Genomic DNA, 26331 nt, shown 5'->3' with positions numbered 1-26331 from the left:
TTATCAGGTTATTTATCTAGAATAATTTTTCTGATTTGGATGTGCCATGTACCAATAAGCTCATGATCTGTCAATGTCAAAGGTGACTTTGTTTTTTCATAATGGTGACTAGGTGACATGTTCTGCAGATTTCTTAGCAGAAAGGCAGTTTGTTCACTTGAGCGTGAGTTTCCATCACAAAGCCATGGAGGGGAGAGATATCTGTTAAATAGAGTCTTCTGCTGATTCTTATATTGCAGTTTGGTTTCTCCTACAGTCACTATGAATTGAGAATTTAAAAAATGAAACTAGCAGCAAGGAACTGGAAAAATCCAACAAGATCATGCAAACATTGTTACAGTCTGGGCATGAATATAGAAACACAGTTTGATCTGCAAAATAATCACCTGTGATTTATTGATTATGCCCTGTTGTGACAGGCCTTTTGCTAGCAGGGATAGAAAATGTTACCTCATTGCTTTACAAAAATTTGGAGTGGTAAATAGTGTTTTGACTTCTTGCACTAAAATGACCATTTTATTATTTTACAGTAAGTTTTTAGGCAGCATAAGGCAAGTAAAAAGATACCATTGCTTGTCCTGAAGAGCTTGCAATCTGAGGGACAGATCCCTGCATTCATGTGGAGCCCTGTTGAAATCAGTAGGGCTCTGAGTGCCTAGGCAGTTTTACCTGTGCTGTCTTCTGCTCCTGATGCAAAATGTACTATGACTTCTTCCTGCATGGTAGTATCTTGTAACTGCCTTACTTAGGGAACTTGTGTTCTAATATGGAAACAAAAACTGATGCTTGCAGAAGCTCTGGATCTGATGATTAAGTGGCTTGTCAGGCACTCAACAGTGCCTGATGTTCTAGTAACACTGGCATCGTCAAAACCACATAAGTGATGAAAAGCCTGTATTTAAAATGGGAGGGATATCAGTGAGTTGTTAAACTTGTTTGCTTTTGCCATGAGAATGTTAATGACTATCCCGTGTTCTGCAGCATTAAGTAGTAGCAAACTGTTATTATTCACATACCAATTGCTCCTAGCCCCATCTTGTGCTATAATACTTTAAGACTTAGTTGCTGAAAAGTATTAATTTATTGCTTTTTCATATGAAATCATTTTTCTTTTATGATGCTCTCCTTGATTTATCATCAGAGTGAGTGTACATATGCACTGAGGACTGTTGTGTAACTCATTTTTTCAGGAGTACTCTGAGATCATTAGCTAGTCTGTGCCACCTTTGTATCAAAACATGGCACCTTTCCCAGTGATATTGTAGATGGCAAAGCTAGAACCATGCTCCTGATTTCCTTGCCTTTTTGGAAGAATGCTTGGAATTTTACTTTTTTTTTTTTTTTTTAAAACACAAACCAGTTTGGCTCTCCTAAAGGGCAAAAATACCAACTTGTACCAGACCAATGATACACAGAGGTAAATTCACAATGAAACACATTGGTATTCTGCCACACTGCAACTATCTTCAATATTGCCGTCCTAGGTCATTCAGCTGCAGAGACAGAATGAACTGACCCCACCCACTAGCGGCACCTTTGTTGGCAGTCTCAGAGAGGCCAAGAACTGAACAGGCAATGGGGTATTAAAACTCTCTCAGACCTACAACAGATCCCTTCAGATCAGAGATGGAGTATTACAGTGGGAGAGGACATGGAAAGTTTATACTGCCACTGTCTGTCCAGCATCTGCTCTATGGATAAGCAGAAGAGTCCAAGGGCTGGGGCTGTCACTCACACATCTTTCACCAACACTAAATTCACAAAAATGGGCAGGGAGGATTTGTGACTGGGGCATTTTGTCACACTGGATAACTCCAGCTAGTAAAGGTAGCAGCCGCACCACGTACAACCTACCATCTCATAAGAGCACGCTGCTGTCATTCAGGATTTGTTTCATTGCTATATTGAGGCCACGTTGCCTGGAGGACAGAACACTGGACTGGGACTTGGGACACCTGGGTTCTACTCCTGGCTCCACCACCAGGTCTATTCAGTGACCTTGCATAAAAGGTCATTGCCTCTCTGTGCCCATTTCCCCATCTGTAAAATTGGGAGAACAATCCTGACCTTTTCAAAGAGCTTTAACAGCTACTGCTGTAAAGTGCTAATAAAGTGTGGTTATTATACGAAGCTCTCAAAACACTTCTCCAAAGGCAAGTGTTATCCCCATTTTAGGGATTAGGAACGATAAGAAATCCAAAATAATAGAGCCAGTCACTGGTTGAGTAGGGAAGTTTTTCCTCTCCAACCCCCGCAAAAAATGGTCCAGAATATATCAAGGTTTTCCCTACCAAAGCTATAAATGGTATAAAGGTTGGTTTGCTTCTGGCAGCTTGGCCACAGTGCAAAGAAGAAGAAACCACGTTGGTGTCTCATACTCCAGCTCTCCCTTCCTTCCATCTGATTTATAACCCACATCCTTCTGGGAATCAGCTGTCTGCTGCTGGTGTGGCTCATTAGCATTTCTATGGGACCACCTGCCAATCCTCCTATGCATGCCGGGGTAGTTAGCTTTATCTGGAAGTTGTTTTAACAGTATCCCTGCCTTCATCTCTGCACAATTGTTCTTGCCTATATCCTGTCATGGATGGCATGGGAGAGCGTCAGTAAAACAACAGATTTTTTCCATCATCATGCCATTAGGTTTTAATATAACTCTAAAACATACCTGATCAAGTTAAAAAATAGCTATTAAAATATTATACAGTAATATTGTCTTACTGGACATTTTAAATAAATAAAATATGGTATTTAAGACAGCACACTGAGAAATGGGACTTGATAATCCCATATGATGTGAATATGAAATAAGGAATTAGGCAGGGCTTTAATTCAGCTGTTGCCTTGACAGTTTTTAAATGTCTTTTCTCCCCAATGTACAAAATCCTATCTCATGACAGTTCATTATGTATCCTTCCTTTAGGAAGAGAGATCAAAATAATAGTCTTAGTAATACAGGAACAGTCCTAGTGCAATTATCAATAATACAGGAACAGTTTCTACAGTGTAATGCAATTGTCAGTGATTACCGAGCTTCAGATCCATATCGCATCAGAAATACATGATCGCGTGTTTTCTTTATGCATTGGGGAAATAAGAGTAGGCCACATGCAACAAACAGATTCTTTTGCAGAAAAAATAGAGTGAAGATGTTCTATTAATAATGCAGACAAAATAAAGTGTACCCTAATCCATTTAATAATTATTTAAGATATAAAATGTAAATAAAGCCCAGAAACTACACTGATGCGACCCGTATAGTTATCTGGGCACATGCTATTTTCCCTCATTTTAAATATGTTGTATTTCAGAGTGTTATCCTAGTAGCACTGTTATTTAAAAAACTATTTTCACTGTTTTTAAGCCTGGTGGAACTTCCCACCAACAGTCTGTAGGTTGCAGTCTATGGGCCCACTCCAGCATTACTCTTGTAAGCTAACTCTAACCGAAAATCAGGGAAGATGACTTCCCTTGTAAGTGAATACAGAGCGTGGTGCTGAGTACCAACATGTTACAGAAAGGGGCAACTTACCCATTTATTGTTCATTGCCCCAGTATGATAGTCATCTTACTCAAAGTAATATTACTACTAAGCCCTTATCTTCAAAGAGCTTAACCAACATGAATGAATCAGTTATTGGCAGGGAGGCTGTCCTTTTTCCTATTTTTCCTCTAATTCTTTTCTTTAGCCTCCCAGTTCTTCCATCTCTCCTATTTGATTTACCAAATGTGAAGAATTTGCAATTTTTCCTCACTCAGAATTGTGATAGTTCTTAATAATTAGAGCTTTAGTGAAGAAGTCCTTGGGTTTTAATTTTTTATTAAAATTGGACAGTATTAAATAAAAATACCTTGCATACAGTCAGTTCATGTGTTTCTTATAGTTGCAGAGTTACATCATGTTTTTCAGGAATATGATGGTGCAACAGTACTTACAAACTAGTTTGGTTTTCCATAAGAGATATTTTTTAGCATCCTATCTTTGCCTTTGTTCTTGTTTTTCCAGTCCCGCCCCAGAGATACAGGGCATTTGGAAAGTTTTTTGGGTGTTGCCACAATCTAATCAAAAACATTAAATCAAACAGTCAGATAATTCTCAGATGGGCAAAACAAAACCCACCCTACTTCAACGGCTTTTTGGTGGGAATTATTCATTTGTTTTACATTTACTATATATTGTGACAAAGTTCCTCCTCTACCTTGGTGGGTCTTGTGCTTATTGGCAGATTTGCTCGCCTTGGAGCTTCACGGCAGCCCTCAGTTTGGCTGTTTTCGTGAACCCACAGTCCAGGTCAACTCCTCTTGTGTCTGACCAGGAGTTGGGATGTTTGGGGGGAACCCGGACCCGCCCTCTACTCTGGGTTCCAGCCCAGGGCCCTGTGGAATGCAGCTGTCTGGAGTGCCTCCTGGAACAGCTGAGCGACAGCTACAACTCCCTGGGCTACTTCCCCATGGCCTCCTCCCAATACCTTCTTTATCCTCACCATAGGACCTTCCTCCTGGTGTCTGATAATGCTTGTACTCCTCAGTCCTCCAACAGTCCGTGTTCTCACTCCCAGCTCCTTACACACGCACCACAAACTGAAGTAAACTCATTTTTAAACCCAGGTGCCCTGATTAGCCTGCCTTAATTGATTCTAGCAGCTTCTTGATTAGAACACCTCCAGCCAATCAGTCTGTCTGTCTTAATTGTCTCCAGAAGGTTCCTGATTGTTCTGGAACCTTCCCTGTTACCTTACCCAGTGAAAAGGGACCTACTTAACCTGGGGCTAATATATCTGCCTTCTATTACTCTCCTGTAGCCATCTGGCCCGACCCTGTCACAATATTTAAAAACAAAAATAGTTTTCTTACAGAGCACTAGTTTCCTGAAAGATACCTTGAAAAGTAAAATTCCACCCTATTTGTAAATGACTATTCCCAACTTTTATACTATTTAAATATTATTGGAATGCAATGATTAATGGAAGGATAGAAAAATGAATAAGAAAAATATCTAATTGAAGTGCTACACCCCCACATGCTCAGGTCCATTCCATTCTGGGTGGCATATTATAACAATTGGCATTTTTTGATATACACAGCAGCATCTTCATGCCAATTTAGGAGTACCTCTTTTGTGGACAGAGGTGTATAAGTCTCAGGACATTGGCACATTTCAGTTCCAGTTAAACAACACATACCCCACTCATGCTTCAGATGTCTATACCTGGTATTCTCAGCAACAATGGTCTAAACTGCACTAAAATATTACCTTTAGAAAGAGTGGACTCCTACCAACATCTTTCTAAAGCTTGTACCACATTTATTTTCACTTAAATGTTTTGCATTCACTGGAGAATTCTGTACAGAGGTGGGTGTTAGCATGGGAACAAAACTGGGGCCACTGTGTTCCAGTCTCATTGTGGGATAAATGAAGACAGAATTTTCCAGGCATATCTTGGGAAAGCACATGCTCTAAGATACATGGATGATTTATTTGACCGAGACATTTGTTACATTTGTAATCAGTTTCTATAATGGCCTGGGATATGTATGCAATATAGTATTTCTAAGAATGGGGTTCCATTTCTACATTATGCCATTACTCCCTAAGCAGAGAATAAGATAGTAGATAACAAATGGCCCTGGAGCACGAACATAAGACTAGAGCTCACTCCAGGGGAACAATAAATTTCATAATGTGTGCAAGTTTAGCTCAAGTGGCTTATAAACAGAAGCAAGACCTCAGAATGAATTTGAGCCTTCTCTTGCTCTGGGCCATTTATTAATATAATAAATCTTTTGATAGTACATAAAAGGGAGAACACCCTAACGAAAAACACTACTGTATTTAGCAGCAGCTGCCCTAGCTGCTGCAGGATCTCTAAGATGAGCTGCAGTGTTTCAGATCATGTTATATAATACTGAACAACATATTTTCCTCTGAAGGGCAGGCTTGGCTCCAGGGATGGGTAACTGGATAGAACCTTACACCTTAACTTGATGGGTCCGAATTCAGCCCTGGCCAGTAGTGATTAGCAGTAACCATATGACAGCTGTTTGATGGTCTGCTGGGTTTGGTGGGGTCAGCTCAGCTTCCACTCGATGAATGTTGTCATCACAAAAGCAGCACTGACTCTTCCTTATGGGCAGTCTGAGCTAAAAGGACTGAATGAGTCTCAGAGAATGAACCCCTAGAGGTGGATCCTTCCAACACAAAGTGCAGACTCAGTGGCAGCATGACGTAAGGAAGTTTACCTGTCCTACTGGAACCACGCTGTATCTGTTACACTGCCTCACAGGAGACCAAAGAAAACTCTGAAGCCATCTCTCCACCACATTAATTCACTAAGACAGAATATTCATCCTTTATAAGGTGCTTGCAGATTCCTTTACTGCAATAGACAGCCTGTTGCTGGCTGAGCCCTTCACTGTTACATCTATTGCCACAGGAAAATGTTAACTTGCAACATTAGTCACTGAGTGACTAGGACAAGCTAAGGCTGATAAGTCTATGTCCAGAGTAGTACAAGAGCCTTCTTAGTTATAGGACACTTAGATATTGCTCTGTATTTAAAAACATTACATTGCAGATCTGAACACCTCCAACAACAAATACAATTCTGAAGCTAAATCTTTTAACTCAATGGTTCTGCCATTCCCCATCTTTAAACAGCCAGATTATATATAAAGAGGTTGAGGGAAAGGCCCATGAAAAGATGCATTTGTAACACTCCCTAAGCAGTGACACCAATGTTTGAAGACTATTGAGGTGCTTATAACTTTAACCCCTACTGAAGTGCAATGGAATAGATGGATTCTCTTCACTGGGGGAGACTTCACAGCAAAAAAATAGCAAGAGTTTTGCTCAGTTATAAACAAGATGGCACAGTCTGAGGTTTATACAGGCAAAACTGCCATGGAAATGATTGAGAATTGTGCCTGCACTGGGACAACGGGGTCTGGCCCTGATTGTCAGTTGTGACCCCTCCATTCTGGGTAAGTAACTTGTTTTGGAACTAAAAATGTCTGCAAAGCTTCTGGGTTCACTGCATCTGAGTTTTCATCAACAACCATTTATAAAGTACTTTAAACATATAGGAGACCTAAAGAAGAGCTCTGTGTAGCTCCACAGCTTCTCTCTTTCACCAACAGAAGTTATTACCTCGCCCACCGCATCTCTGCAAGTGTTTATGGCACTGTACAATGGCAGGTCTGTACCAAATAGAGAACAAGTCAATATCCTCAGGTTCATTTGAGATATGCATTCAGGTGCTTATCTGAATGTCTTTTGGTCACTGCACATTCATCTAATGAGGCCAAATATGGAATAGTCTGAGGTCTTTTTTTAGCCTACTTCTCCATTTATCGCTGTCTCTACATGTTTAGTCTTGGTGGTTGGATCCTGCTTGTGCTTTTCTTTTCTTTTTTCCCCCCGCTTTGTTTTGGAGTCTCTCTTTTATACAGCAAAAGTGATGGTGCTCATGTATACATGAAGACAGACAGAATGGCACCTGTGACAGAGTAGAGAGTATTAACCTGGTAATGTTGCATGGGAGTTTTACTAGTTTACTGTCTGCATTAATACTAAATGGTGGTGGGATATAAGGGTGTGACTTCACTTGAGGGATGATACTTGAGCACATTACCTGAGCCCAGGAGGGGGTTGGGGCCAGGTGACACCTTCTGCCCAGGAAACTGGACAAAGGCTGGAGGAGGAGGAGCCGGGGGGATACTGCTGCAGGGGTTTCAGTTTGGAGCTGGCTGGGGAAACGGAGGGAGGCCCAGAACCCGGGTCTGGGCTCCTGGCTCCCTACCCACCCCCAATATGGACCTGACTGCGGGGTCCTGTTCTCTGTATCTACAAGATCTGTTTTGGACTGTGTTCCTGTCATCTAATAAACCTTCTGTTTTATTGACTGACAGAGTCATGGTGAATCTCAGGAAGTGGGGGGCGCAGGGCCCTGACTCCCCCACATTCCATGACAGCATCTACTCCAGATAAGCCTTCCCCTAACCCATGTTATTAGCTCCCACACTTTCGTGAGTATCAGGTTAAGCCACAGTTTAAAAACAAGAACAGTTTTTCTTTTGAGTAAGTCAGAATAGCCCCTCCTCCCCCCCTTGATTTATTAATTTTAACTACAGGGCAGGGAAAGATTAGAGACGAGAAGCCAAGATTTGAAGGCAAATCGGGTGCCAAGTCACCACCTCATCCTGCATTGAGAACTAGGCAGCCAGAGGCCAGCACTCCTGCAGAGGCTTTGATTCATAGAATATCAGGGTTGGAAGGGACCTCAGGAGATCATCTAGTCAAACCCCCTGCTCAAAGCAGGACCAATCCCCAATTTTTGCCCCCAATCCCTAAATGGCCCCCTCAAGGATTGAGCTCACAACCCTAGGTTTAGCAGGCCAATGCTCAAACCACTGAGCTATCCCTCTTCCCTGACTGACTTCACAGGTATTCCACCTGCCTGGCTCTCCATGAAGGATCAAGGCCTGACTGACAGATTTCTCCATGCACCACACTTCTCCCGCTTCCTGTTCTTTCTTGCAGCAGGGATACTGCAAGCTGTAGCCTTGTGGCTGAAGGACAGTACTGGGAGTCACAAGATCAGTATTCGCAAAAAGAAAAGGAGTACTTGTGGCACCTTAGAGACTAACCAATTTATTAGAGCATAAGCTTTTGTGAGCTACAGCTCACTTCCTCAGATGCAGTAAGATCAGTATTCTACTTCCAGCTATGCCACAGACCATCTGAGAGACCTGGGGCACGTCCCAACCTTCCCTGGCCCTGTTTTGCCCCATCTCCCCATCTCACATAGGGATGTACAGCTGAGTGCTTGAAGACCCTTGGGTGGAAAGCACTGTAGCAGGGTATTTTACCTGTACTATTAACTTACTGGAGGTAACTGCACTTTTGGCCTTTTCTGCCTGAATCTTTGCAGTCTCCTTAATCACCTGGTGCTCAAGTGACTCCCTGCATAAGCAAACACAGCCACTGTTTGTGCGCTTCAGCTAGCTGCTCACCGACACAGGCTTTGGCCTCCAACCCACATTCTCTGACTCATTCCAGTGAATGACTGCTGCAAATGTGGTGGATCTGAACACGAGCATAGCAAACATCACCATGGCAACCACAAAATGAATCGATCATTTTATAACGTGACATCACAAAAAAGCAAGAGAAGTGGGGGAAGAAGGGGGGGGGGGGAGAGATGAAGTATTTCCAGGCAGAGCAATCTGTGTATGTTATACCCACAATCGAGACAGCAAAGAGCTCAAGCGCAGAGAAGTGCCCTCTGCCTCCACTTGCAGTAGAGATAGGATGAAAACACCAAGTGGCTAGTAGGATTTTTTCCCCCCTTGCTCATTAAAGTAAGAACATTATGTCTGAAGAAGACATTTCAATTCCGTTTTCTTCCCCCAGGGTAACATTTTGGTTGCCAGCCAATTCCTGAAGCATGGAGGGTATTTCTATTTTCTGTGTGCATCTGCATAATTAGGATAGGCTGAGAACGACTGAATCCATTTAAATTTCTGCTTTGTTCCTTGACAAAAGCTGACCTCAGGATGATATTTTCAATCTGCTGTAAAAAGGCCACCTCCAGGGCAGAATTTAGGATGGGGGATCCAAATGGTACAGCCTCTGTGGTTCCATAGCAGACAGGATATGAGCCCCATTGACATAACAGATCTTCTGTTCAAGCCCCCCTAACTGAAACTGGTCTGATTTAACTATAATGGGGGGCAGGGGGAGAGACCACCATAAAACACCAGCCAAAATAATCTCTCACTTACATGTGGGTTTGGGCCTCATCTGGAGTAACTAAATCAGTTTAAAAATCAGTTTTGTTGGTGCTAACCCCTAATGCAGATGCACTTAAATCAGTTTAATCCTTACCTTACTTTGATTTAGCTTATGTAAACCCTAAAACTAGAAGGCTTACAGGGAGACAACTCTGAATCCTCCTAGGGGAGAAAAAGCTAGCTGCAAAGCAGGTTTTATTTACATGAATTAGAATTTTGCTGCTCCGTAGTTCCAGACAGGCCAGTGTCTCCAAATAACACAGCTGAACGTGCTAACAGAACCAATTTTTAAGTCAATCTAGTTAAATGAACGCACCTCTCTCGTATGGCCTCAGATTATTTTCTCTGTAGGTCTAAGGCCTAATTCTGCATTCCTTGTACAAAGGGGCTGGTCTATGTGAGGAAATTTACCAGCAATACTATACCAACACAATGACTTCCCACGTGGACACTCTTATCCAGAACAACAGTGGCCCTTTATCGGTTTTTCTTATACAGAAGAAAAGGCCACTGATATTCTGGGCTGTCCACACTGGGATGTATACAGGTATAATTAAACCAGTAGTAATGCTGGTAAATTTCTCCAGGCAGACAAGGGAATTGTCATTTGCTCCAATTAACTAGAGAGTTTGAGGGCCTGGTTCTCAATTGCCCTACATCCTTTATAAACAATACCATGCTAACTTGGTGCATTTCACACCCATTTTGCACAATATAATTGACGACCCAAGGTGCAGGACAATGAGAAAAATCAGGCTTCAGGTGTTCAAGGCATGCATGTCAGATCATAAATTTGAAATCTGTTATTAACATGTTGCCACAACCACCTCTCTAGCCTTTCAAACAAGAGATGGCTTCTGGAGCCTAGAGAAATGAATGTACAGGATTAAACTAGATGGAACAGTAACTAAGATTTACCGTGTATCTAGAAAGAGGAAACCCTGCTGCTGTTAATTTATTAAGACAATCATGTCTTTAAACATGTGAAGAAAGTTGAAAGTTATTACTGCAGTGATAGTTGCCTGATAAGTCAGCCAAGTAAAACAGACAAATTACACATTGAACTCATGAGAAAAGCTAAAGTTTGCTCTAAAAGAACAAGACTTCGTCAATTAGCAAGTCAAATTATCTCTCTTGCCAATGTGATATATACCCATTAGGTGTATTCAGAAGATTTTTTTAAAATTCTTATCTATATTACCAGCACTACTTTTAGTTAACAACCAAAACAGTTTTAAATACTTGCTTGACTTTTTAATCAACCTTCAAGTTGGATGGTGCACATAGACTCAACTTTTGCTTTCTGGTTCTCATGCATTAGCACAATGCTGCAATACTTGGCTACAGGGGAATAGAAAAACCGTAAGTCCAATCATAAGAGTTTCTTCTTAAATTTAAAAGCATGTTTTATAACTCTCTTTTTTTTTTTAAAAACATGAAACTTACATTTGGCCCCAAGTTTTCTGATGGTTTCTTTAAGGGCTTTTGCTTTTATGCACCAGGCTGAGGCAGGTGCTTATCCCAGCTCCCTGTTGATATCAACACTTACTATTATTGTCCTTTTATTTGCACACCCTTCCTCCTCTGACTCTTACTAGTGGTGGTAGCATAGCAACCTCTATTGATGGCTTCCCAACAGTTCCGCAGTGACAGCCACTCAATAACTGACACACTGGTTCATCAGTGAAGGCTACTCCTCTCCCTTTGCTTAGACTCTAAGCCCAAGAGGAGAGAAATTTGTCACAGCCTGTAAAACCTACCTCTTTCCTTCTTTGTGATTCAGGACCTGACTGGCACCACCAACTGCCTAACCACTGCATGTGCAAGGCTCAGGGCAGCAGGTCTTGCATGTTAAATCAGGAAATCCTGGTCCTCCATCTCCTTTGAGAAAAGAAAAATAAAATGCAAATAACATCAGATGAATGGATGGAAAGCCTGATAATACTGGATAGTGGGTTATATTCCCTCCCTCACAAATTGAGCTGAGACAAGCAGCCATCTGTTCAGGATAGGTTCCATCAATCTGACATTTCTGCCCCCAAGGGTGAGAAATAACTAAGTTATCTATTGTGCCCCAGTCACCTAATTTGTGAATTTCACCATCAAATATTTATTAGCGGTTATAACGAAGGGAGAGATTTAGCATTAACAATGGAGGCTTTAGGTAAACCCTGCCATGGATAAATCACTCCTTAAGCAGACATTAAAATGGAGGATTAAAACAGTATCTTTTTTCGTGAGAAACTACCCCAAGGATCATTTTGCACATGAGAAGCTGTGAAATCCTTTTGATCTCAGATGCAAGTGTCACAACATGTGACATTTTACCATTTTGTTCCTGGCTCTTTCCTAGGCCGTGCCCTGGGCATGACTTATGTTCCCAAATCCGGCAGTTCATTTACAGTCAAAACTCCCAGTGAAGCACTGGAAGATTTAGCCCATCATGCACATCCAGAGTTAAGAGTCATTATGATAGTAATAATACAAACCTAATTTGAGTAATATCTGCTTGTTCACCAAGATACAAGTATCTATAATACATCAACCCTTTACAATGAAATTTCTAAAATGGTTATTGATAGCATCTTACGTACTTTTCTTTGGTAAGTCTTTTACCAAAGCCAGAACTAAGCTGGTTTATTGTGTGTATTGTATGTAACTATGTATGCATCTGCTGTCCAGTAGGTACAGTGATGAATACCACTACAGTGTTGTTTATTTTGTAATTGAACAGTTTATAATTAGAGAGACAAGGAAGTTTTAACTGAATCTGATCCCATAAGCAAAGGTGGGTATTTGAGATGGATGAGGAGCTGCCACGTAATAATCTAAGCATACTGAGATGTAATAATCTGATGAACACTGCAGGTGACCTGGTCAGTGAAGTTATTGCATAGTGGGTAGTAAGACTTGCCTGTATAAATGCACTGATCTCACTTAATAGATGGTCTGGGAAGAACAAACAGGAAGGCAAGGAAATGGCTCCCCAAATGAGAACACCCCAGCACACACATGATTGACAATGGCCTACTTTCAGACTCCAGGCCAAAGTGACAGTTGTTTTGCCAGGCTGGGAGACTGGACATCAAAAGAAAAGGAAACAGTTAAAAAACCTTCCTTGGGACAAATGAGGTCAATTGGGTGCTGCCCAGGGAGAGACCAGCTGATGGGGAGAGACTCTGGAGGAGTTGGAAAGCATTGGATCCTAGATCCAGGGAAGGATAAGCCTTAGGGAAAGGCACTCATGCATATAGCCTGGTTGATTGTTTCAAGGTCTGTTTTCTCTGAAACGCTTTTGTTCTAAATAAATACTTTGCTCTAAGGGGGCTGTTTCATTTCTGGATACTATCATCCTAGCTCTAGAGGGAACAAAACTGCAGGGTCTGAACCGAAGTCAGACCTGCTGAGATAATTTCTGTTGATATACTGCAACCCAGGGGCCGTTCTGAGTGTGAGAGAATTGTGTGATTCCAGATGGCTAAAGGCCCAAGACCTTGCATTGGGGGTGTGTGGGGGGGGGGGGTGTTTCAAGGGACCCCAGGAGTGGTCAGAGGTGTAGTTAGTGTCGTAACTGGGACATATTTGGAGGCAACAGTGAGATGGGGACAGTGGTGAAGTGCCAAGAGCAGTGAAAGCAAATACTGCAGAAGAAAAAGAAAAGAGAAAACCAGCCCTATATTCTTTTCCAGGAAGAGAATAGGGAAAAGATGGACATGAAGGATGGGTTACAAGCAACTCAAGAAAAGTCAGCAGGCGGAGTTATGCAGACAGGCAGCTCAACTCTCAAGAGCGGACCACATCAGTTAATCCAATGTATTCTGACGCTCTGGAAAGGAACCAAGGACCAACACTGGACTGAGGTGGGAGGAAACAGACCAGAGATCTGAGGTGTTCTAGCTGCCAGGGATCAGAACACCAACAGGCCAACTGCCCAGGGCTCAGCCACTGACATGGAGCCCTGGCAGGTGAGCATATTGATATTCAGGCCAGAGGAGGGCTGGGATGCTGGCCCTCCAATGCAGCAGACTAATCAGGAGGATATAGCCCCAAAGGGGAGGTTAAATGCACATGTGACTGAATTCATACTTCAGCAATCTGTGCACCTATCCTGCTGCACCCCAAGAGAAAAATACAGCCAGATCCCCAATAGAAACGTCCTTGAGTCAGATGGGGGAGGAAGCACGGCTCACCTCTACTCAGCAGATATGGAACAAAGGGGCCCCACAGCCTCCATGCAGGGTGCAAGCCCAGGCGGTCAAAGGGCTAGTCCACAGCCACCCCTCACTGGGGGAGCTGGGGTGTTGCCAGAGGGGATCCTGACCCCACTCAGGGGAGGGGCAGAGAATGGAACTCAACTCAGGGGAAGGTTTGAGGGTTCATACCTAGCAAAAGTTGGGGACCCCTCATTTACAAAAGGCATTGCTTGGCTAAGGCCTGTTCTGCAGGGGGACAAGCCCCTCACGGCTGCCCCAACTGATGAGAAATACTGGGGTGAGTAGAGCATGTGGGGAGCAGGGCCAAGGGGGCAGTTAGCTCTGTAGCCATGCCAGTATAATTTACTATATTTCCATTTTCCTTATGCAGCTGAATCAGCATCCAATCCCTTAGATTGCCCTGTTAGTTTAAGTACCTTGTATTAAGTGGCATTGTTACAAGACTTCCCCAGACACTTCATTCGGTTCTTTGTTTCACTGGCAAATCTGAGCTAGTTTAAGGACTGAGTTTCTAAGGGCTTTGTTTTAAAATAGTTAATAGTACCATCTTCATAGCACTGCTAGTTTTTCAGCCTGCGTACAGAGAGAAACAGACACAGGGATGAATTTGTTATGAGCTAGGCTACAGAAGTTAAATTTATCATTTAATTCAGATCATTAGACAGTTATACAGTCTAGGGCCATTTGTCCTCTATTATAGTCCAACAGGAGAGAGAAACTGCCCTGTCCTCGTGCATTTGGGATTATTCCCCTGACTAACTACGCATCACTTCCTAACCTCACTGCTCACTTTTGTTCCATTCATTGCCTGTCGTCTTCTTTGGCCCTAGCGATCACTTTTCTCTGCTAGCATTTAGCAGCAGCATGTGTTATTTTGCCCTTGCTATGCTTTGTTCTCTTCTAGTACATCTCCCCCTGCTGGGCAAATGCTAGCAAGACACACCCAGCATTTACATTTACTGTCAAGACACAGCCTGCTTTAAAGGGGACCTGCATGAAGGGCGGGAAATTGTGCTTATATCCCTTGCTTAGGTTTCCTTTTGAGGGCTAAAGAAGGCCGGACAGACAGTTGTCTCCCCCCATGCGCAATGGGGGTTTTTTGTGTTAGAAATTCAGGTTTCATCGGTCCTGAATATCATGAATGAATGACAGTGAAATGAGCACACCACAACAGCTGAGGGGGCAAGGGATTGTTAGTCAGACTGCTTAACGCACTGGTTTGCTAGTTTCTGTTCGTGCCTGCTTTACTTCAATGACTAACATACATTCTGGAGGAAATATCTGTCACGGATTGAGCAGCCCCGCCCCTCTCAAGTGAAAGAACTCAGGGTACAGATGCACTCACTCACTCTCACACCCACACCCCTCCCCAAGAGGTCCACCAGCAAAATAAGGGAAGAGCAGCTTTGAGAGTCCCGATATTTCTAAGGCTACATCTATATTACGAGGTAGGGGTGTTGTGCCCCTGCTCGTGTACTCACGCTGACGCCAGCTCTCATGGAGCAAGCACAAGTATAAACAGCAGCTTAGCTGTGGTAGCAAAGGAGGCATAGCCGAGCTGTGCTTAGTACAGACGCATATGGCTCAGCCATGGTTCCCCTTCTGCTACCCGCACTGCTGCGGCTTCACTATTATTTATACTCATGCTAGTTCAAGGAGAGCTAGCATGTGCGTACATGAGCAGGGGAATCATACCCCCAGCGCATAGTTTAGACATTGCCTGAAAGTAAAAACAAAACGAAGTCCGAGCCTAAACAAAACCCTGTCAAGCCTTTTTCAGACACCGCAGATTCAAAAGGCCCAAGCTCTATTTTTAAAACTCCTGGGCACATCATCTTTAAAAAATAAGATCTACTGATTGCTTTGGAAAGGTGCCACATGCAGAGGAGTGGAACCTGAAGCCTTCTGTTTAGCCCTGAAATACATTCACTGTAGAGACCAGCAGAACAAGCTTCCTCACGTGCCCCAGTCTGCTCTGTGTGCTGGAGAGATGAGGGGGAAGTTCAGTCTCCATCACATCTCTGCCCATTAGGATGGGGAAGCTATTTGTGATGCCCTGTCTGTTAGGACCTGCAGTTAGACCACTCACTAGTTACATACTGGATTCAGACTAGTCATCAGATAGTTGCATCTTTGAGTCAGAGCTTAGGAAAAAAATGTTTCTTAGAAATGCAGACATGGCCCAACATTCCAGCCCTTGAGAGCCTCCCCTGGCCTTAGGGTGATTATACCTCCAGAGCCATTTGGTTAAAGCACAGCACCGGGAGCAGGACTCTCAAGCACTCTCTTCAGTTCTACCACTGTCTCCTTGTCTGGCCTTTGGCAAGCAACTGAATCGGTGCCTCTCTTTAATCATCGAGCTACTTTACCTGCCTCACAGGGGCATTGGGAGACTGCCTAAGGCACTTGAGCCCCACTCCTGAGGTCTGCTCTGCGCAGGCGGGAATCTTGCTCATGTAGAGCCCCATAGGCTCTGCCTGCATGGACAAGCTGGTAAGATCAGTTCCTAAGTCTGGAAACACTTTGAGTTCCTTGGCTAAAGATGCTAGAGAACTATTAAAATACACACGCTACTCTAAAGCAAATGTCATGTTAACTTTACATTCAGAAACAAATATTTTCATAATTTGATGCATTTCACAGAGTTGTTACTCACAGCAATGCTGTGAGTACCTTTCTTCTATAAGATCAGATAAACAAAACCAGAAATACTGAAGCTTCATTATCTCTCAGTCACAGGCTTTGTTTATTTGATCTCCTAGCCAGAGATGACAGCAAGAAATATTTTTTAGTAAAAATTCTGTGCAAGGCTCCACATTTAGCATAAAGTGATGGTAGGAAATTAGTTAGCTGCAGTGAAACAGACTTCCCACCTAATCTAAAAATTAAGAAATACTGTAATTTCAACTGCTTTTATTTCTTAGAGAGCCATTTGCATGAGGAGTTACACACATGAATGACTTGTCCCTAGTGCCTGCATGCATGGCTCCCCACTCCTCTGGCAGTTTTTCCTATGTACTTTTTCATATGAAGCCGGGGTCATGGAATAGACCACTGCTCAAGTACCATAAGCATTTATTTTCAGAAAGGAAAGCTATATATAGATATAGTATTAACTGATGGAAACCTGATAGACTTATTCGCTCAGGAAATGTAACATTGATGAATGCCAGAGAGTTATAAAGGGTCTCACTCTTGGGCCATTTCACCCAAGCAAGGGGGGCATGGGGAGCATAATTTACACTTGATCCTGCAATGAGCTGAGCAGGGGCACATGGGTCCAACACTATGGAGACCATTGCAAAACATGGCCTAAATTGATCCTCCATTGTGTACTTCACCAGGCCTTTCTATCTATCTCTGCCTCTGTTCCCAAATATATGGGTGGCCCGTTATTTAAAAACAAAAACAAACAAAAAAAACCACACACACTTCACTTCTATCTAAATTGGAAGATGATCTAAGCTAATTTTTTGTTCCCAGATCTCAACTAATGAGACCTCCACCTCCCTCTTCTGGCAGCGATATCCCTTGTCAGCCAGGACCCCGGGACACAGCTGGGAAGAGAAGCAACCTCAAGGACCAAGATGCTACATTTCCCATCACTTATGGTTTTCTACTGTAGTTTCAGAGCTCTGAACAAATACAGGACTGTACTGATAGATTTTTTTTTTAGAGCATATTGCCCCTTCTTGGGGAAGAAGGAAACACACATGAGGAACCGAGATCAAAATCCTTACAGTTTTGTGATTTACAGAGGTAAATATGCTGCTAGATTATTAAAGAGAGAAGAGAACCTCGTTAAAGCCCAGCAGTCACCACGAGCAACAAGCTTGTGTGTAGAGAAACACACCCATGACAGGGCTGTTGTTAAGAGTCGGCAGCAATATGGAAGTCCCATGGCAGTATCCTTTTAGGGGAATTCAGAAGGGCTGAACTAAAAGTATTTCCCTTGTCTTCTGGACAGCTGAGCTAAATACGTTTCCATGCACTGGCTGCATGGAGTTCAGTCACATGGTTGTAAATTGGCAGTGAGCATTTTCTGGCTATTGCAATGTTACTGCTGCCCCTTTCTGTACGGAGAAAGGGAATGCACAAGAAGGGGAGAAAAATAAAAAAAATCTCATTACCAAAGAATCCAAAAATTGTCTTAATCTCCATCCCTCCTCCTGCATACACACAGCCCTTGACAGCGCAAGAATTGGAGATCTAGTAAGCGCCACACTGGCATTATTCAGGTCAGTCAATTACTTCAAATAGCCTTTTTAGAAATGGTACTATTCTTCTGGCAACAGTATTGATGGATGTCAAAAAGCTCCAGAATAAATAATTCACTATAAAAAGCTCTGTGTGTGTGTGTGGGGGGGGGGGGTGATGAAGAGGGGTATACAAGACTTAAACCCAAAACACTCTCGGGGGAAGGGACAAGTGCTTCACTCTTACTGTGCATTTTTAAAATCAGGAGTTCAGCCATAGCTCCATGGATTTTGTCAATCAGCTCTGACATAACAGAAGGAAATCTTTGATTAAACCACTTTCTTTAGGAGTGCACCAGCAGCTGCACTTGGATATTTACAGCAGACATTTACAGCTAAATACATACATTTAATGGAATTTAAATAGCATTTGCTGAGAATAAATCTTAAGTATGATCTGGGCATAAGTTGGTTTCATCAGTGCACACATGCTGGCAAGTGATCAGAAGTTCAACCAGTTAAGCAAGCTCCCAGCTTGATGTACATGACTTTTCCAGACTAAATGAGAGAGAGCCCTTTGTGCAATCACTGGTGTCATCTTCAGAATATTCAGCGAGGTCTAATGAAACAGGTTAGAGAACTGGTTAATCACAGCAATGCTAGAGAGACAATTGAATAAGTAATCTGGTTAATTCTGTACCTTTTTAACAATGCGCATGACCAGGGCCTAATCCAGACTGCACAGAATCACAGGCCAATGATTGCAAAACTCAACTGCCTGAAGTTAAGGACCCTGTTTCATAATGAGGCATTAAAATAAGCAGCCACATTTTCCAGAGCTGAGCACCCACAGCCCTCAGTGATCTCCGGGGGAGCTAAGGGTTCACAGCACCTTTGAAAATTAGGCCACTTATTTAACGCAGGTCCCTGTTTAGGCATCAAAGTTTAAACACTCATGTTTGAAAACATTAGCCACACCGTCCACTCGTATTCTGGTAGAGTACGGTCTAGTCCTTTACATCTCAAAAGGACACATTGCTTCTGGCCTGCTTATATAAAATGGCACAGGATTGTTAGTGATACTAGATACACAAGGGTTTGGCCAACAGGAGGCTATTCTCAGGTCTCACTGCACTTACGTGGTAGGTCTTCCGCCAGTGCTTCCACATTCACTTTGGAGATGTTTTCCAGCTGAAAGTCAACTTCCATGCTAAAGACATTTGAGCTATGGCTAGGTTCAAACACACATATCAAAGTTTTACTTGGAGTTAGGAATTTTTGGCTGGGGGGTGGGATGAGAGGAGTTAATACCATTTATTCTGCCCCAAGAGAACCCATCCTCCTTCCCCACCCCAAATATTGCAATCCCATCTTAGACAACCACTGAAGTACCCTCATCTCAGAGCAGTTTTCTACTGGCTGACTCTTTCCAGTACTCTGGATGTTCCTTATCACAAGTTTACTGTATTTAACAGTAAGATCAAACGTACTATGAGATATTAGATGGATACATGCTCTTGAGGGGACTATATCCATGACCTGTTTATGATGGACTTCCAGATTTTAGGACCTCACAGGGACAGCATCTGCTGACTCATTCTGCTCTATCCTTGAACCCAGTCCAGACGGCATACATTAGTTGAGCTGGTCAAACAATTTTACACTGGATTCTACCCCTTATTTTTAGAGCATCTCTACTCATTAGCTCCAATTCAGGGTAAAGAAGGTGGGGGAGCATTCTCTTCCCCCTTCAGAGAGACAGACAAGTTGGAGAGGCAAGGGCAAAAAGGGCTTGCAGGAAGTAACCCAAGGATGAGCCAACCTAGGGTGAAGGCTGGTTAGTGTCTACATTTTGCTGCTGTCCATAAGGCCTGAGATAAGGACTAGGCTCAGATTGATGCCATGCTTTGAGCACTTACCTTTCCCATCCTTTTTCAGGGCAGAACACAGGTTTTGACCACAAGGTCTCAGTCAAGGTAATGCACTGCAACTTTGAGACCAGAATAGAGGATCACTTCTGGTCAGCACTGCTGAAGAACAACATTAGTAATAATCGCACTTAGCCATTTTCAGCACTTAAGTGATTTCTGAACACAGACTGAGTCAATGTCTAAACTTTGGTTATTGAGATGCCAGCCGCTACATGTGAGAAACCCTGCTGTGCCCATTTAGATTCAGTTTGAAGTGCTACTACCTAATCATGTGCAGCAGTCAAACCATGATTGAAGACTTTTAAAGAACTGACTATTGAAGAACTGGAGGTTCATCGATTCCAAGGCCAGAAAGGGATCACTGTGATCACCTGGTCTGACCTCCTTTCTAACAGAGGCCAGAGAACTTCTCCAAAATAATTCCTAGAACAGATTACTTAAAAAAACATCCTATCTCGTTTTAAAAATTGTCAGCAATGCAGAATCTACCATGACCTTCAGTAAATTTTCCAGTGGTTAATTACCTCACTTTTAAAAGTGTACACCTTATTTCCAGTCTGAATTTGTCTAGGTTCAACTTCCAGCCGTTGGATCATGCTCTAAGAGTCCATTATAAAATATTTGTTCCCCATGTAGGTACTTACAGACTAATCAAGTCATCCCTGAACCTTCTCTTTGTTAATTAGATTGACTGAACTCTAAGTTTATCACTAGAAGGCATCTTTTCTAATCTACTAATCATTCTTGTGGTTCTTCCCTGAACTCTCTCCAATTTAAAATCAACATTCTTCTTGAATTGGACACTAGAACCGGACACAGTACTCCAGCCATGGTCACACCAATGCCAAAGACTGAGGTAAAAACCTCCCGAACTCTACTCGAGAGTCTCCTGTTTATGCATCCCAAGATCGCATTAGTTCTTTTGGCCACAGAATCACACAGAGCTCATGTTCAGCTGATTATCCATCATACCCTGCACCAAATCTTTTTCAGAGCCACTGCTTCCCAGGATAGAGTTCCCCATTCTGTAAGTATGGTCTACATTCTTTGTTCCTAGTATACATTTACTTGCGCCGTATTAAAACACATTGTTCACTTGTGCCCAGTTTACCAAGTGATCAGGGATGCTCTGAACCAGTGACCTCTTCCTTATTTACCCCTCCCCAATTTTTTTGTCATCTGCAAACTCAAGACAATTACTCAAGGTTACTCTCTTGAGTCCAGCTGATCTAGGATATTTGTAAACTTCCTAATGGAAACCTTTCCAAAATCCCAATCAGTTGCTCTCTGGAGCCACCGCAAACTATCTAACCTGTACTGTGCCACATGGCATAGGCAGAGGAGAGGAAGAATTCTGAAGGAATACCTGATAGGAATTGGGAGCCAAGTCATCTCCTTTCTGCAAAGGATGTAGTCAGGGTTATGGCAGGCTCTTTATTACACGCTGCACAGTGTCCAATTCTTCTTTGCAGAGGCTCTTCTCTCCTCTATACATTTTGTTAAAGTTTTAATAAATCCCAGATGCTCTCCAGAGTAACCATCTGACACAGCTACGTTTCATGCTCAGCAGCCTCCAAGGCAACCACACACAGGCAAACTTAGGGAGAAAGTCTTCAAGGATGTTCCCAAATAGCCACAGTAGTACTGGAACGTGAGTAGGAGCAGCCTTTTAGGTAACTCATATGCAAACGATCGTACTGATGCATCCCACCTTGCTTCCGCACTACCCCTATTTACTTTAGCTCCATTTCTTTCTAGCCCAGAATTTTCCAGTCAGTCTGTTGCGAGAGTGCAGCGCATGCTGGATATGACTTTTTTCAGCTCAACAAATCAACTAAGATTCAGGATAATCCCTGGTAAGCAAACATTCACCACTATGCAGAAGGCCAGCACAAGGTCTATGCTCCATTTAAGCCCTTAGGGTAAATTTCACCCTGAAGGAGCCAAGTTGATAGGAAGGAAGAGGAATATTTCCCAGATGCAGAAATGATTATTGGAATCAGACTGTGCTGCTCACTCTTTGTTCCAGGTTTGCTCACCAGTAGAGCTGGTCAGTAAAAGATAGTCTGTTAATGAATCGCTTACCAATAGCGCCTTAGAGACTAACAAATTTATTTGAGCATAAGCTTTCATGAGCTACAGCTCACTTCATCAGCTGTAGCTCACAAAAGCTTATGCTCAAATAAATTTGTCTCTAAGGTGCCACAAGTACTCCTTTTCTTTTTGCAAATACAGACTAACATGGCTGCTACTCTGACGCTTACCAATAGGCACACAGTTCTAGAATCCTTCCGATACAGACTGGTCAGTAACCTGGATTTGTCAGCCCAATGACACTTTTCAAAAGGTTTAGAAACAGCTCGTAATAAATCAAAAAACTTTATTTGATGTTATAAATGTACAACACACATTACCAGATCATTCTCAGAGTGCGCGTGTGTAGGTTTAAAAGACTCAGCGTTCATTCTAATCACGCTCATGGGTCCAACTTAGCCATACTAACATAGGTAATAGTTACCAGCAAAGCCACACGAACCAAACACTCGTGATAGTCTCTCAGAATACATTTCTGCAGATAACAGCCTGACTGTTTAAAAGGGATCAGATTAGTAACAATGCAGAATTGATTTTATTTTGGTCAGACAATCATATTAAAGCAAAAATGGGTGACAAATGTTTAGTATTAGCACTAGTCGTTGCTGAATCTTTCTGCAGATGTGTAGCAGATCACTGACCCATGCTAGTAAGTTTTAGAATGAACCCTGAATTCTATAGGTTTGTTGATGTTGACCCAAGTTAAACTTCATAAAAGTAACATTACATCTTAAAAACAACTGTGCATGCCACACATCAGTGTCAATTCCATATAAAAACTATGTACTGTACCCATTCTATACACCGATGAAATGAAAAGTCATAGTACCTTACAGTATAACTTCACTAGTGCTACTTTGTGGTCAGTGCTGTATGGCAAATCACATTCTTGTACAGTTCATTAAACTATAATAAAAATAAACTTGCAAATTAAAAAAGGTCTACACGCCTTTCCTACCTGCTGCAACAAGACAACACACATTTCATTTGGTAGGTTTTTAGTTTAAAATGTTAGCACAATTTTTCCCCGGTCCAGAACATGATATAAAAAAAAACTATAACCAAATTCAATAAGAATTTAATGCTTTCACATTTATTAAAGTTTGTATGCTTCAAACAGGGATCTGCATGTAAGTTCTTTAAGCCTAGAGCAAAAGGTTCACCACATGTTAAATACATGCCGTCTCTAATGACGAAAGGTTGGGATGCAAGTGAACAGGACTTTTTAAACCATGTTCATGTAAACGTAATATGCACTGCTTGCTTTTCTTTCATAGGATTTGCCATCCTGACTCAGACTAGTGGCTAAGCTAGTCTGCTAACTAGTCTAACAATGGCCAGCACCAAATGCTTCAGAGGAATAATCTGCCCATAAGTGAAGATGCATTTAGTGGTTGGGTTACGCCCTGAAGCATGAGGATTTATATCCCTTTTAAATTATCTTATCCAACATATCTGTGGATGTAAATGGCCAGCTGTGGATGCAGTTATTCCATCAGCTCTTTATAAAGTCCTAGGAGTAAAGATTAATAACTGATAAAAATGCCACTCTAATTAGCAGAAAAATGAGGTATTTCCTTTGGATAACACTCTATCTTGTAAATAGTGCCTTTGAACCTCAGACTACTGGGAACAACTTGTGTGCCTGCTCAATAGACAAGATATACCGACACAGTGATAGAATACAATCATCATTTGGTGTTGTGTCCATCTGCACAGTTGCTTCCAATGCAGTAATTCAAAGATTCTCAGCCCATGGATCATGATGCCAGAAGACTGCAACTTGCTCTAACTAAAAAGCATTTGAATAAACACAACCATTTCTCAGATACCAAGAGCCACCTCTAGAAGTCAAGTTTGGCTCCAGGCAAAATGGGGTAAAAGGTTCTGGGGAACAACTGTGACAGACTGCAAGTAGCCAAATGTGGGGAGATGGTCTGGAAACCTAAGAGCTCTTGCAGCCATGCGTTCTTGGACTCCTAGCAGAGTGCAGGTGTATTGACCACTGCACTAGAAACTGCGTGAATTAGCTTTCCACTTCCATCAATACACACAAAGCAGAAGTGTCCTTGGAACTGTGTAAAGGACAACGATGTGCAAAGCTGCTGTGTATTCTTGTGTGACCATTTCCACCATCCTCAAGAGATGGAAGAGGAAACAACGGTGGATTCTTTGGACTTGTCTATTACAGTGGCTCAGAGGAGTCTCATGCTAGCTCGGTCTCACAGGTCTAGACTAACCAACATTTAAGTTGCAAAGTGGCAACTAGCTTCCCCCCCACACCCCAAATACATCCCTTTAAATGAATTGCCCTATAGTATAAATATGAAGCCCTGAGAACAAACTTCTATATAGAACATTTCTATTAAAAATATCAAAGCTTTGTGATGACAAAATTATAAGTTACACACATATATATTTAAATAAATAGCTAGCTAGCTTTTAAGAGTCACACATATCAAAAGGTAAGAGATTGTCTATGTCAACTGATGGGGCAAGTATAGACCAAGCATAAGAACAATTATAAGCAGTCAATATTGCAGCAGATAATCCACCTACCTGGCCCATTTCCTCATTTTTCCTTGGTTTTATCTATCTTCCACTTTTTCCCTTGACCTAGTTCCGATGATGCAATAAGACACTTTACAATGAAGCCAGCACCACTGCTAATCTCTTTGCTAACTTTAATCGAGACTTCAGACATGCAAGCACATGGCTCAAACCTGCAAATCCTTACTCACGCAACTACTACTTACTCACACACGTAATCCCATTGATTTTTAAAAAACGTCTACTCCCAAGATTCTTGTGGTTTTGCAGGTTTGAACCCACAATCCTTTCATCATGACACTGCCTGGAACCAGCCCCTTCAAATGCTGAATCCCAGCCTCATTGCCCATGTAGGGATCTTTATGCTTTCAGAATTCTAGAAAGCACAGGAGAATTGCCACAACTGCAACCACAATGGACTTAAAAAGCAATAGTAACCTTGGAGTAGCAACCCATCCAGCTCACAGGACGTGCCACTGGACTTCTAGCTTCCGAGGCGCTGGCAGCACACAGCATGTATTAGTGTCAGACATTCATACTAATGAGCTGAATCAACTGATTCCTTAAGTGGCATTCTAAGTTACATTTGAATTGACATAGTTAAGTACATCTTTATTCATGCCCAAGTCTTGCTGAAAAACATTAAATCCATATAACCTTCCACTAATCCCAGATATTGGCCACTGGAAACTTGTGTTTTCAAAAGTCAAGCAGCATTTAAAAATAAAAAGCCATATGAAAAAACCAAGGCTGGAGGACACTTTATAATAACCAGCCTCTCTCCTTCTACACTTACACTGTACAGGAGTAAAGCTCTGAAATAATAGAGTCTAAAACTGCATATCCTCAAACTTTTTAGTTTTTTAAAGATGCAGTATTCCTTTAATCACAAGGTTTCTTATATCATAGTTGCCATATTAATTTTATTAGGAAAGCAGATACACAAGGCATTCTTGCCTTCATTTATTTCAGTTTCTCTACTGCAATTCTATTGAAAGCTATTTTAAAAGATGCGTTGAACCTGTTGCGACAAGACAACAAGTGCAGTTTTGATGTATTTGTATCACCTAGATAAGCCTGACATAGAAACAAATACACCCTGTTCAGAAACAGACAGTGATGAAACCATACAATCTAACTCAAGTCCATTGCCATGGGGATAATGCAGAGGTATACAAACAGCAGAACTTACAGTCTAAAAGTGAACCATTCTGCTCCTTGAAAGAGAAGGCTTAAGTATGAAGGATATGTAGATAAAAACAATATGTTAGTTCTTTGTGGAATCAGTTTATGAATTATTTTAAAAAAGTGTCTGATCTTACTGCATGAAAGTTAATGGGAGCTTGGGCACGACTTAATGGGAACATGATCAGACCGTAAGTTATTACAGGACATGCTGCTGTCTCAACTTGTGTCCAATACATTCAGAACCGCAGTCTGGAACAATTCTTGTTTAGTAAGGAAATCAGTATAATCACATGATGGTGGTTCTACCTAATATTGTCCTGTAGAAACAAGCACTGATTATTTACAAGAACTTGGATGGAAGAGGGA

At 42.1% G+C, this 26331-nt stretch overlaps 1 protein-coding gene across 2 annotated transcripts in view; it reads right to left on the bottom strand.

Annotated features, from left to right (window-relative positions):
- Window positions 1–2259: 2259 nt before the first annotated feature.
- UBAC1 (UBA domain containing 1) overlaps window positions 2260–26331 on the bottom strand; it is a 54818-nt gene continuing 30746 nt past the window's right edge. Inside the window, exons 10-11 of one of the 2 annotated variants that reach the window (XM_073314933.1) lie at window positions 11553–11673; window positions 3972–4059 (exon numbers count right to left, since the gene is read on the bottom strand). In XM_073314933.1, coding sequence (XP_073171034.1) covers window positions 11600–11673 — 74 coding nt within the window. In that variant the 3' untranslated portion in view covers window positions 3972–4059; window positions 11553–11599. Of the gene's footprint in view, window positions 4060–11552; window positions 11674–26331 lie in introns of both variants that reach the window. The other variant, XM_073314932.1, reaches the window with a different exon arrangement.

The sequence above is a fragment of the Lepidochelys kempii genome, chromosome 16 (genome assembly GCF_965140265.1).
Source record: "Lepidochelys kempii isolate rLepKem1 chromosome 16, rLepKem1.hap2, whole genome shotgun sequence".
NCBI classification, from domain to species: Eukaryota; Metazoa; Chordata; order Testudines; family Cheloniidae; genus Lepidochelys; species Lepidochelys kempii.
This window is presented reverse-complemented; position numbering and strand designations above follow the sequence as displayed.